We start from the raw sequence: 13,380 nt of genomic DNA, 5'->3' as shown, positions 1-13,380 counted from the left end.
CCAGACCTGAAATCTGTCCACAGGGTCTTTAACTCGCACCTTCGGGAGAATTTCTCTCACATAACGGAAAGAACCATGTTCAGAACCTCCATTGCGGATGCTGCCTCCAAGAGTTGTGGCCTGAAGGTTGTCGTGTCTGTCGTGGCGGTAACCGGGGGACCCGCTGGTGGACCCCAGCAGTGAGGGAAGCCATCAAGCTGACAAAGGAGGCATTTTGGGCTTGTTTGTCCTAAAAGGCTAAAAGGGCTGCAGCACTGGTGGTTGCTGAAGCTAAAACTCGGGTGTGGGAGGAATTTGGGGAGACTATGGAGAAGGGCTTGTGGTTGGCTTCAAGGGTATTCTGGCAAACCATTTGACGGCTCGAAAAGGAAAAGCAGGGACCTTCCCAAGTTGTGCTTGACCTGGGTGGAGAAGTGCTGACCCGAACTGAAGATACTGTCGAGCGGTGGAAGAAGCACTTTGTCACCATGGCGTCATCATGGTGGAAGTCAAAAAGCTTCCCGGCAGCAAAGCGCCGGGGGTGCACGAGATTCGCCCTGAGATGCTAAAGGTTCTGGACATGGGGGGGGGCTGTCTTGGATGACACGCCTCTTCAATGTCGCAGGTCTGGGTCAACAGCTATGGAGTGGCAGACCGGGTGGTGGTTCCCATTTTTAAGAAAGGGGACCGGAGAGTGCGTTCCTACTACAGGGGGATCGCACTACTCAGCCTCTCCGGGAAAGTTTACTCCGCGCTGTTGGAGAGGAAGCTCAGACCGATTAGAACCTCAGGTTCAGGAGGAGCAGTGTGTGTTTTGCTAAAAAAAAAAAAGGAGGTTTACTTCTTACAGGTGCATATTTTCAGTCATCGGTTACAGCAGTTCTTTGGTAGTTTTTGATCATCTCGCCCAGCTAGACTCTGCTCACCCCTCAGAATTTCCAGTTTCTGAGGTTCTCATTTATACAAGAGGACCCAATAAAGTCCCATGTATTGAGCAAGTACGTTAGTGCAGCAATAACAATATCTTTCTCATATTTGGACCATCATGTTTTATATCTGTCACCTGCAAAGAACCAAACTAGAGGAGAAAATCATTTCCTCCTGTAGTCCTCCACAGATGCTGGCACTCTCCCACTGTGTGTCTGGTCTAATAACTGCCAGACCAAGTTCAGAATAACCTCTTAAACAAGCTCCTCATCAATTTGAGCCCACGCACGGATTCACTGCCTTTTTAACTGTCTCCCTCGCTCTTTTGCTTGGAAGCACCTGGACTTCTTTGCCTGCTCTGTCTCTTGACACTTACTCTTCTGTGCTCAGCGTCCAGATTTGGACTTTTCTTCCCACATTGTCTATGCCAGCTCAAAATCCAGAGAAAATATGCAGCAGGATGCATTTTTGTGGCCTATGCAGTGCACATTTTCTTTTGTTGAGACGAAAGACATCGAGTTCTTTTTTCTAAATACAGGAAAGACGGCAACCACAAAGCAGCATTTTAAATCCCTTATCACACTGTGCAGATGTCTACGAGACAAGGAGGGACAGAAAAACACTGATTCAACTCATTGTACTTGTAAGGACATCTTTCTAGTTTCTTAACTGAGTGAGGATTGGTATATATGGTAGATTGACAGGGTATCAAATATTAGAACACAGATTTATTTATTCTATTCTGACTCTCCAGGTCTGCATAGCTTTCATTATAATTTCATCCAACAGTTTTTTCAGTTAATCATTTAGTCATGCGTTCCTGAAATACCAAGAAAAAACCCACAATTTGTCAGGTTCATAATTACCTCCCTTACTTGATTTATTTTTCTGAGCTACACTCAATTACTCCCAAATTCTCATCATTCAATAAAGATTTTTTTTTAAAAAGGCAGCAAATCTTCACAGTAAAGATGCTTGAAATGGGCTTGGAAAACACAAAAATAGCGATTTCTGTCTTTGTCGTTTTTTGCATGTAACCAGAGCCAATTTTAAAATCAAATCATGAGCATCAGACCAAATATTGTCCTCTCTTCCCTTTATGGGTACAGTATCCTAAGGAAATGATACAGTGCATTATATGAACACGAACAGCGGGACGAGTTTCACCTGAAAAGGCAGTCTGGAGCTCAACTTAGTTGCAATTTACATTACAAACTCTCACAAATCAGTTATGACTGTGTGAATCGACCTTTGATAAGTGAATAGCATCAACACATATAACAGAGGACAAAGAAGCAGGTGCGCCGGTGGCTTTTCAAATCTCTCGGTTAATGTCGTAGAAGGGAACGCAGCCAGCGCGCAGTGACCGGGTTTCACACGAGTTTACTATGAAGAATACAACGTGACAGACACAATAAAGCTGGCAATCAAACCGTTAAAGCTCATGCAAATGGTCACTTTAAACAGGTCTGCACCCGCTTGAAATCAAGCCGGTCGCGTCTCAACATGCATGCATGATTCACGGCTTTGTATTTCCAACAAGTACAGAGCGACAGCAGCATAAAAAAATGCCCTCAGTGTTATCATCAAGCCGTCGGCGATGCTGTGTAAACTCACATCGATGATTGCGACGCTTTCCCTTGTACATGGTCATTATGTAAGGGTCCAGCTTTGCACACTTGCAGACACCTACACGACAGAGAGTCTCGACTTCGGCTGGCCGCGATACTTTCTGAGCAGAAATATTGTAAATTAGCTTCTCAGACGGAGGATTGGAGGCACTTCTTGAGCGAGGATCATACCAAGTTTAGGGACTAAAGAGGGGGGGGACTGCTACAGAGCAGCTAATCCACTCAGACGTCAGGGCAGTGCCATCCACCAATTAGAGGAGTTTGAGGGAATAAAAGACATGAAAACTGTGGAGACTGAAGCTTAACTTATTGCACTGGATAAAAGTCGTCCCATTGAAATACGTTGCTTGTAGTTTCACCTTTTCTTTAGTCTCACCTTAAATGAACCTATGTAGCCCAGAGCTGATGTAGCCCATAATAAGCTGTACGTTGTATTTGAAAAACGGTCGAGGTATCCACTTAAGAAAAAGAGCAATGATTGCTTTATAAACGAGGAGAAAATAAAACCAAATGTATCTGTATGCTAACTGTCCTACTTTTTGGAAGACAAGAGTTGCAGTTACGAGATGAAGTCATGTTTAGCATCACAAAACGATCATTATTTTACAGAAATAAGCTTTTCTAAAAGGAATCACAATAGTTTTAGTCTTAGGCGTTTCCTGCTAAATAGATAAATTGTTACAAAATTTAGGTCACCGTACATTAATATGTCCATAAAGTGTATAAAACTACCGGCCAACTGGTGAAGGTATAGCTACATTGACAGTGTTAGCAACATGCTAATGCTAGTGACGTCATAGACCACAGTCTATGGGCTCATATTTGTTGTTAATTAAAGGCTAATATGTTCTAACTCATGAGATGTTGCATCTCACCTTTAAGTCACTTATTGGTTAAACTGCGTTTTTGAAACAAACTTAAGAGGATGGAGGTCAAAAGTTATTCCTGAAACTTAATAAAAATATCTTGCCTTTGTGGCCCTTTCACACATGGCAGTAGCTATGCTGAGTTCAGTGCACTGTTTGTCGCTCTAAACAGAGGTCATTTTGTTGTTGGCAGGCAGGAAGCTCCCTCTTACTTTACAGTGTACACTTTGTTAGCGCAGAGGACTCAACTGTACTGCGCTTACAAAATAAGCACTACCAATAGTCTTGCCAGTAAGAGGAAGAAGAGGGCCCTGTGTATTATGGGCTAGTTTGCGTTGTAAAACACAGCAGATAAGATAAGAACAGACAAGACTTATTCAGGTCCTGTGGGAACAGGAGGGATAAGGTTCTATCATACAGTATAAGGGATTAAAATATACCCGATATGAGCTTTTCCCCCATTTTCCCTTCCGTGCCTTGATAGATGCCTTGTGTCAGTTGGTTGCAGGAGTACTAGTAGTAACGCATCACAAGCTCACTGAGCCAAGGCCTTGACAATAATGGTTTTAGGAGTGCAATGGTACAATAATCATGTTCGGTTTGAAAGTAAATTATTTTCAAAAATATCAACTGCACACTGACCAGATAGATTAAAAGTATGTACTGACACCGTAATTACTTGTGAGAAAAATGATTCGACTTTGTATTTCATGACAGAAATTGACACTTTTTGAATGAGAATCTATCAAAGCTACAAATATCTTTTATTTACAGTCTGTGCTGAGGACTTGTCACAGGTCTTCTAAAAGGAGTGAATCAGTGCTGAAACCCAAATGACAGGGATCTGGTCATAAAAGAAAGGTTTGGACCTGACCATGTCATCTTAAAGGGGAACTCTGGTATTTTTAAACCTGGACCTTATTTCTGGCATGAAAAATGTTTATCTACTCACCGAGAACAGTTTGGTGAAAGTCGGCGTCTTTCGGAAGATATTTAGATTCCTCGATTACAGTTATCAAGACATATTTCCCCAAAACTACCTCGGAATGAACCTAATTGCATGAGTAAGGAGGAAAAGTCACCAGCAGGATTGATCTTCATGGGGACTGATCTGCATCAGAGCACAGGTATTTCAGTCTGGACCAAACCATTCTTTGAATATATTTTTTAAATAACTCCCTGCAGACAGTCGAAATAATTAGCCATTTACAGTCATCGTGCACACCGTTTCCAGACCACACCTGCTCTCTGACTGTGACATATTCTCTATGATTTAGCTCAAGAAGAAGGTTTCAACCAGCAGATAACCGCTGCCAATTGTAACCCCCTGTTTGATTATTATCTCATCCATGTGCACACAATATCACTGAGATAAAAATAATATTTCACTCCCACCTCTGGGCACACTTGAGAAAAGGTCTACCGCATCTTACTTGCAAAGGGGATTTATGTTGCTAAGGAGACAAGGATAAGGAAGCAGGACGGATGCTGATTTTGTTCAACTCATTCCACTTTATTGCATTATTGTGGTGTGGGTTGAATAATAAGCCCTTTTTTCCCCGAAGCCCAAGATCAAATGTGAGGTAGAAACAAAGCACCTGGATGTAGCAGGAATTCAATCAATATTGTTCTCCTCTGAAAATGTTGCTCCTCTCAAACACTCCAGAATGATGAATGGTCCACTTAATATTTTCACTTTGAAACTTAGAAAGGATTAAATCCTTGAGAGTAGATTTTGTGAAAGTAGCCAAATCAAATAAATGACTTTAAAAGATATGATTACTGGTCCATGCACTGGGCTGTAAGTCCAAGTCATTGGTTGTAAATGCAATAGTTTCTACTGTACAACTGTCCTCTTGACATTTAAAATGGTAATTGTAAGGATGAGGACGAGAAAGATGAAGGTTCTGAACATGTTGAATTCAACTGCAGCCATTAATGGCACAAAACTACATTTAAAAGTGTGGCGGGGACATCTGCTGTCCATGATGGATTAATACAGGAATATGCCTCCACAATACAGTGGGAAACGTGCCATAAAATGAGAGCAACTGATTTCAACACATTTAATTAGCTCTCTTCTCTTTATTTGATTCATTTTCTGACTTTTTCCCCCCTCCACACAGGACCAGTGGTGTTTAATACCTGATAACCTGTAACATAAGCTTCTTTGTGGAAAATAAGTTACAGAACTTCAGGGTGCACGTAGAAATGAAAACAAATGATTTAATTATCATGGTTTTGGGACAGCTGCCGGTCATAAAAGGTTAGTCCCTGTTGTGCTGCTGTTGAATACAAATATAAATTTTGAGATGATTTTGAACTGCATTAAAGCAGTCAATGTAGTAAAAACTCCCCTTTTGTGACCAGTTGTTACCTCCACCAAGGACAGCTTGTGTTTTTTTTTGGTCTGTTAAGGATTACTTGAAATGTTATCCATGAATTTTCATGAAAATCTGACCCGAAGTAGGTCATGGCCCAATTTCATTGTATCATTTTCCACCTGCAAATACCCGTTTATTCAGGATCTGCAGTCTCTGGTATAACTTATTCTGGAAGTTTCTCTGTATCTTTACAACTTGATATGTCTTTTCACTGTTGTTCTGTCTATCTTGCGCTCCTTTGCAGCACACAAACCCCTTGTTTAAAGGAAGCTGAACCTCTATTTGTCTCCTTTGTAGTGCCTCACCATCTTGCTGCGAGTTACTCTACAGGCTTATAAGGCTAAAGTGAGTCAGTAAACTGCAACATGTCTGTCACCTTTAACCCACAACTTCCAAAAATGTTCTCCACAGCTGCACAGATTCACAGTCATGCAAAGCTGATGACTGTTATGTAGCTTCCACTGACTTAAGATGATGTATATATACCCAAAACTTGTCTATTGTTACGTGGATACAAAAGACTGATAACAAATGACATGTAACATAATACTTAGGGATTCATTTGTTAAGATAAAGAAAACTCTCTCCAGAAACTAGATTTTAGTCACATGGTTTTGGAGTGAAAGGGCGATTCCTTTTCCCCACTAGCTCCACCCCATTCGCCCCTATTAAACTTTAACACAACTAAACAGTTATTGGTTGTTTCTATAGAGAAATGGCACTGGAAATATTTTGTACCATTGGTTGTACAATGAGGTTAAAGATGTTCTTTTTCTAAATATAATGTTGATTTTTCTATATGTGCTCCTTTGTCAATCAGACTTTAGCTTTTTAACTTTATAGAAACTCTTTTTGTCAGACTAGCCTGGTGTTTGGTACTGAATATGTAAAAACAACAGCATTATGAACCCTAATTAGCACTGCAATTTCAATGACAATAGTCAATGTCCATATAAAACAACTCAATAAACATTAAGCTGTATAATATCATCCTCTACAGTTCACCTCAGCTCTACTGCTCAATCGCTGGGGCTCTCCCACCAAAGGCATTTTCAATTGTACAAAGAGTCATTTTAGCTTAAGAGCCAGATATTACTTTTCAGCTCGAGTGAACACCCCAGAAAAGCAGGAGAGGACAGAGTCATGGACTTAAATCATCCTATAGCTTTGAACAAGACTATAAATGCAAACTGATACTGCTCCCTGTCAACTTATTCACCTAATCTTTCTGCAAAAGATTCTTGGGCCATCTTGGATGCACTGCTCCGTTGTCCATGAAGTAGATATTTCTGCACAGTACAACAGTTCACCACCACTCCAGAGTCTGCTAAAAAAAGAGTATTTTAGCGGTAAAATAAGTTTTTCTTGCAAAGCCACAAGCGATACTCCCAGAAGGGTTCCTGGGTCTTTCAAACCTCAACATTCCTGTTGCTGTCATTTCCTAATAAATTATTAAGTAAGGAGGAGGCTTTCTGAAATTGTTTTGCTATCTTCTTATAAACTTATCTTGCTCTGCAAACACGAGTTATTTTGATTATCAGAAATTATACACAATGAAAGTTTTCCAAATGCTGTTCGGTGAAACTTGAACGCCTCCTCTGAGTGTTTTGGTTTTTGATGATTAAATATCCTCACCTTGGCAACCCCGACAGTCATGATTGATCTTTAGCTTGTGTCCAAGTAGCGTGTGACACCATGAAATCACCCTTTCCATCCACCAAGATGCATTTTCAGCTGCATCAGTGATGTTTTGGTGGCTCTTTTCTCCATTAACCCTCTGAAAATGCCCCACTGACTGATGCAGAGATCGCCCTACTAAACCCCTACAGCCAACCTCAATGGGCTCCCAGCAGGACTTCCATCTGTTCTTCCTGCACTTCTCCGGGAGCTAAAGGTAGTTGGCCTGCCTTTATTCATGGCCCTTCTCTATTGGGACTTCTCTGGGGATAAGTGAGATCCAATATAACCACATGCTTTGTCGAGTCAAATGTTAAGACCAAGTTCACCCTGACTGATGTGGAGGAAATGTGTTTTGGGAATTTCAGTTGTCTCCCCAAGTCTACCTTCATCTGCCAGTTATGAGCTAAGACTAGCTAGTTTAGGCCCAGGCCTGTGTGTTGTTTTCCCCCCGGCTCTGACAAAAAGATCTGCTTCTGCCTTCATCACCAGGTCATGGCCCCATCTGTACTTAAGGTGTCTTCTAATGAACTTCTTCCTTGGCACAAAAGGCATGCAGGGATGTTGGCAAGGCCCCAGCACTGAAGGTTTGATGAGCTTGGGAGAACATCAAACACTGCCTGGATCAAAAACTTGAATGTGGCTGGCTCTGGCAGATGTACGCCTCCAGTTAGTATGAGCTCCCACTGTCCTTGTTCTGTATTCTTCTTCTACCTCTGCGTGGTTTTCCCCCTGGATGAGTTGGTGTTTCTCTCTACTCCAAAGCCTTTTCTTGACAAGGCCCTGTCACACTGCCAAACCTGCCTCGCCCAGTTGCCACAGAACCTACCAAGACACTGTGTCTTAGCATTGCTTCGGCTTGCTCCACACCGTCGTATGCTCATTTCCTCCCAGTTCACACTTTTGTCTGCAGGGAGATCAGTTCATCTTAGATATTTTGACAAGGTGATGCCTAAACTTCTCCAGATCACTGTACACATCTTCCCAAAGGGCCAAAGTGATAGCAGCTTCCACAGTGACAATCCATCTTTGATGTTTCATTACACTTGCCTTTATTTCCCTTGCTACAGTACACCACACCACAGGTTATGGTGGGTATCCAGTGGGTAAACCAATTTCATATCAGGTGAGAAACTTTTCCTGTGTATCAAGGAAAGATTGATGTTACTACCAACAAATAAATGTGGGATCTTAATGCGATTTCCAAAATAAGAAAACAGCTCAAAACCTTCTGAGCTCCACATCATTACCTTTAAAAAGAAGGAGCTCAGCAGAACATACACACATCAGCCTGATATTTAATGCTTCATAGACAATCACAGGCAGCATTTGAAGCACTCAGCTTGTTAACAAATGACCCTCATTTCTGGCTGAGATGGAGGGAAGCAGAGGATGCCGAGGGGGAAGATTTTTTGCATGATGGATGGATATAAATCTGCTCAAGCCATCACATCTCATTCGTCTGTGACTCACAGCCTCTCTGAGCTCATTTGACAAGAACTGCTTTTATGCCTGAGTAATTGCAAAAGTATCAACTGCTTTAGCTTACAGCAGATTATCTCTGTGCTCACACTGTTCTTACAAAACCAGAACAACTAATTTGTTCAAATTCAGTCCAGTTCTAGGTATAAAAAAGTACAAAAACTCCCTTATTCTTCCTCGTTCCACCTGCCCAGTTTATGTTGTTTTCAATATATTTCCTCTTCAAGTTAGTGCATGCAGATTAGCCTTCTTTACTCTAAAGACCACTGTCTTTAGACCGGAAATGATTCTGGGAAGATTATCTGAGATATATTACAATCCACCTGTCTTACACACACATGTCACTAACAGCAACTTGATAAATCTCCTGTGTCTGATCAAACTGCAGGAAATGTGTCAACAAATATTCAGAGGGAGCATCTCTCTGGTTCAAGTGCTGGCAGCGACCAAAATCAGTGAAGGAGAAGTGCACACTCTAGTGGAGACTACAAAGCATGACAGTGACAGTTGCTTCAAACAGAGATTTAAAGATCTACCCATTAATTAGGGATTTATTGAAATAATGTCATTACAGCGAGACCAGCTGTAGTATCATCTTTAAGAAGGTGGATTCTAGAATTGTTATTTAATTGGAATGAAAAGAAAAATGTATGCATTTGCTTTTCTTTCCTGTTCATTCAGGTACATGAAAGGTTGGACATTACACCAGCATGGCTTCACCTGGTGTTTAGCTGTAATTTTTCTTTCTTCTTTTTTTTTTTTACAGTATTCATCTATCATGTGAGTGATATGAGTGACCTTGTGGACCTTTCACTGTCTGGTGTTCAGCAATAACTGCAAGACGTTTCCAGGAACTGTTCGGTCCCCTGCATCATCATTTTTATCACGGATCCACTTTCTCTTTTTCCATATATACCAACATTTTCTTTTAGAAAACATTAATAACTTATACTGTTTAATGTTTGTGATGGTAAATTTCATGTCTCAGGGCTAACAGACTCTCCAATCCACATTAACCATTTGTATCACGCAGACAAGATAAATGTTTTAACCTGTTACACACCCAAAGAACAAAGCCCCCTTCTCAGGTATAAATGCTCTGATTTCCTTTTGTTTGCATCTTTTCATACCATTGCCGCTGAATGGTGTGGACTGATCCTTTTCCTTGCAATGAAAAATAGCAAGCGTGAAAAACTTCCGTAACATGTTCCACTAAAGTCGATTTGCTCCAAATGAAGCAAAACTGGCCTAAATCACGACACTACCATCACACACACAGAATACAGTGTTTCTTTTCTGTGAATAGCCACACTTCTTATTTAAGACCACATTTTGGTCAGTTCTGTCCACAAAGCATTTTTCAGCCCTCTGGTTGGCCCAAGTGTTATGTTTGGAAAGCAGAGACTTCCTCCTGACAGACCTGCCATGCACATAATTGCAGCTCGGTGTTCTCTTGATGGAGTAATCAAACCGTAATCGACATGAGAGAGGCCTTCAGTTGCTTAGAAGTTGTTGTAGATTCCTTTGTTACCCCCCAGACTATTAACAGTATCAACCATTTTTCAACCATTTCTGCTGAGGGTAATCTTGAGTTGTTTTAATCTGTCTGACTGTAAACTAGAGGAATCCAAACTCCGCAGAGATGGTTTCCAGCCTGATGATTTAAGGCTGTGTATTTGTGTGGCACAATTCAACAACAAGGTGATTCAAAGTGCTTTACAGAGACATTAAAAGGCATGATTTAGAATTCAAACAAAAAAAGAAAGAAAGAAGAACAATAGATAAAATCAGAACAATAAAGATATGATAAAAATTATGAAAATGTAAATGGTGATGAAATCAGTAGTGATTACGTTTTGAAACTCAAGCTTTTTTGGAGCTTTACTCAAATGCAGCTGAAAATAGATGTTTCTTCAGCCTGGACTTTCAGCTGATCTGAGGCTTTCTGGGAGTTGGTTCCAGACATGTGGAGCATAGAATCTGAATGCAGCATCTCCATGTCTGGTTCTGACTCTGGGAACTGATAAAAAAACAGATCCAGATGACCTGAGGGGTCTGGGAGGTTCATGGTGGGTCAGGAGGTCCTCGACCGTTCAGAACTTTGAAGACGAGCATCAGAACTTTAAAGTCTATCCTCTGGCAGCCAGTGTAAAGTTTTAAATTAAACAGAATGTTCACACACACTAAAAATAAGTAAGTAAAGTATAAAACTGCTGTGTAATTAGTTTAATTTACTCTATTTTTAGGATTTATGTGGACATCTGATGACCAAAATCGTATTCATGCAGAATTACAGGGGATTCTGAAGGGTTGGTAAACCTTTTGGACCTCTACTGATGTACAGAGTAAAGACATAGTTGGATTTGATATAAAATTACCGGAGATCCAAACGAATATAGGGAGCATAATCAGAACAAAACCAAAACTCTCTGCAGTCACTGAATCAATAATCAGTTAATCGAGTATATCACCAATTGTTTTGGTAACATCACCCACTTTAATACAAAGAAAAAATTCTAAGATTCACTTGCAAACACTATTTTAAACCTTTTTCTTATTAAAATCAAGGATTATTTGGTAAACCTCCTCACCCAAACTCTATATTATCTTCATTTACATTAATCTAGGCAACATAAGCCTTTATGTTTTTATCTGTCCTTTAATCTGCATTTTCCCATCCTCCTGCTTAATTCCATCCTCCACTTCTTCCATTTTTTTCTCCTTTTTCGCTTCCCGCTCTGTCTCCATCTGTCAGGGTCAGTCGAGTGCAAAGAATCACATTAAGAACTATTCAAATGTTGAACTAGTAGCAATTGGTATTCAGACATGCATTAAGGGCTGCCAAATCTAATTCAGCTCTGACGCTATCAGCGGCACGGCCATTCATCCAGTCAGCAGAGATAATACAAACCACACAGGGTGGCGCGGGTTAGAAAAATCCAATACACAGACAATAATGTCTCCTGGATTTAATGGAGCCAAAAGTGACTGAGCCATTGCCTACTGAACGATTTTAACCACTGAGGGGAAAGGAGAAAGCCAGACTGATGGATTTCACTTCATTTCTTTTTTTTCTACCTACTGCATCTGAGTTTAACTAGACAGTAAATTTTTTGACACGAGTTGGAAAGTGGCACTCGTGAAGAATGCCCCAAGGATGATAAATGGCAGACAGGGTTTGCTTTCAAGTAAAGACTTTTATGGCAAAAAGTGCACTTCAGAGGTATTTTCCTGATTAGTTCACAGTTCCTGAACTGTTGCATCTGTTTTCATGATGACATATTGGTAGCTTGTGTGTTTAAAAGCATCTAAAGACTGCCAAAAACAACACTGCACTGATTCACACGTCTTTGTATATTCGCTAGCTGGCTGTAACATATGTACAGGCATGCAGAAGGGGCCAGATTGTACCGTTCCACTGTGGACCATCAGGCCAGAGAGCTACTTGTCCCTTTTCTATTTTAAAGGGGAATTCCGGTATTTTTAAACAGAGACCTTATTTCTGGCATGAAACACGTTCATCTACTCACCGAGAGCAATTTGGTGAAAGTCGGCATCCTTCGGAAGATATTTAGATTCCTCGAGATCCATATAACGGAGTGAACGGGGCTTAGACGATGCAGCCTCTAAATAAGGCATTATCTGTCTTTATTTCACCAATACTTTAAGAAGAATGAATGAACAAACGTGTACTATAGCTCTGTTAGCTCATAGCTGCTGTTATGTGGCTACTTGCAGCTATAGGAGCGCTAACGGAGGGATTCTACACAGGCACTCCACTGGGACGACTTCATCCATACGCCCCCGGAGCACAGGTTATTACCGGGTTTATTACCAGGTATTACCAAATGTTCCCTTGTGAGACTGACTTGAAAGTAAGTAGCCACCTCCAGTTTATAAATTACACATGAAAACATTCAAAATTGTGTCACCTCATAAGTATTTGATTTGGGAATCAGCTCCTGAGTCTGGGTGCACTGTGCACACACCCTTTTCTGCTTTTAAGAGAAAGCTTAAAGCTTTTAGAGATTTTAATCAGTCCACAGAGTAGGGACTCTTTTTTTTGCATGTAGTAATTGTTTTGATGTTCTTTTTTGTACATTTTTGGGAACTGTTAACTTTACTTAACTACTACTTGGCTTATTGACTTATTGCTCCCTTAAATCTTACATTTTAATTTCAACACTCGTGTCTTTTTCGCTGCTTTTGGCTTTTTAAACGCACTTCTGTTTTGCATAATCATATTTTAAACACATCATTTCCATTTGATGAAGGACACAATCCTCCCTGGCATGGTGGATACCAGTCAGCACCAACCTCTTAAGAAATGCCCTTATTATTCTTTTGTTTTGGCAGCTCTTTTTTTGCAGAGGCATCCTGTGTCTGCAGCTGGATTCATGTCATGAAATTATGTTGCTATCATGGAACCAAAAT

At 40.7% G+C, this 13,380-nt stretch overlaps 1 protein-coding gene across 3 annotated transcripts in view; it reads right to left on the bottom strand.

Moving 5' to 3' along the window:
* The window catches only part of LOC140284632 (RNA-binding Raly-like protein), a 103,918-nt gene that overhangs the window by 29,020 nt on the left and 61,518 nt on the right, over nucleotides 1-13,380 (bottom strand). Inside the window, exon 1 of one of the 3 annotated variants that reach the window (XM_072378550.1) lies at nucleotides 2,524-2,644. The exons of the other annotated variants lie outside the window; for them this stretch is intronic. Within the exon in view, the coding sequence (XP_072234651.1) occupies nucleotides 2,524-2,560 (37 nt within the window). The 5' untranslated portion in view covers nucleotides 2,561-2,644. Of the gene's footprint in view, nucleotides 1-2,523; nucleotides 2,645-13,380 lie in introns of those variants that run through there. 3 annotated transcript variants of the gene reach the window in all.

This window comes from Leuresthes tenuis, unplaced genomic scaffold, assembly GCF_036924035.1.
Source record: "Leuresthes tenuis unplaced genomic scaffold, fLeuTen1.0.hap1 SCAF_24, whole genome shotgun sequence".
Taxonomy (NCBI): domain Eukaryota; kingdom Metazoa; phylum Chordata; class Actinopteri; order Atheriniformes; family Atherinopsidae; genus Leuresthes; species Leuresthes tenuis.
Note: the sequence above shows the minus strand (reverse complement) of the source record. Positions and strands in the feature narration are given on the sequence as shown.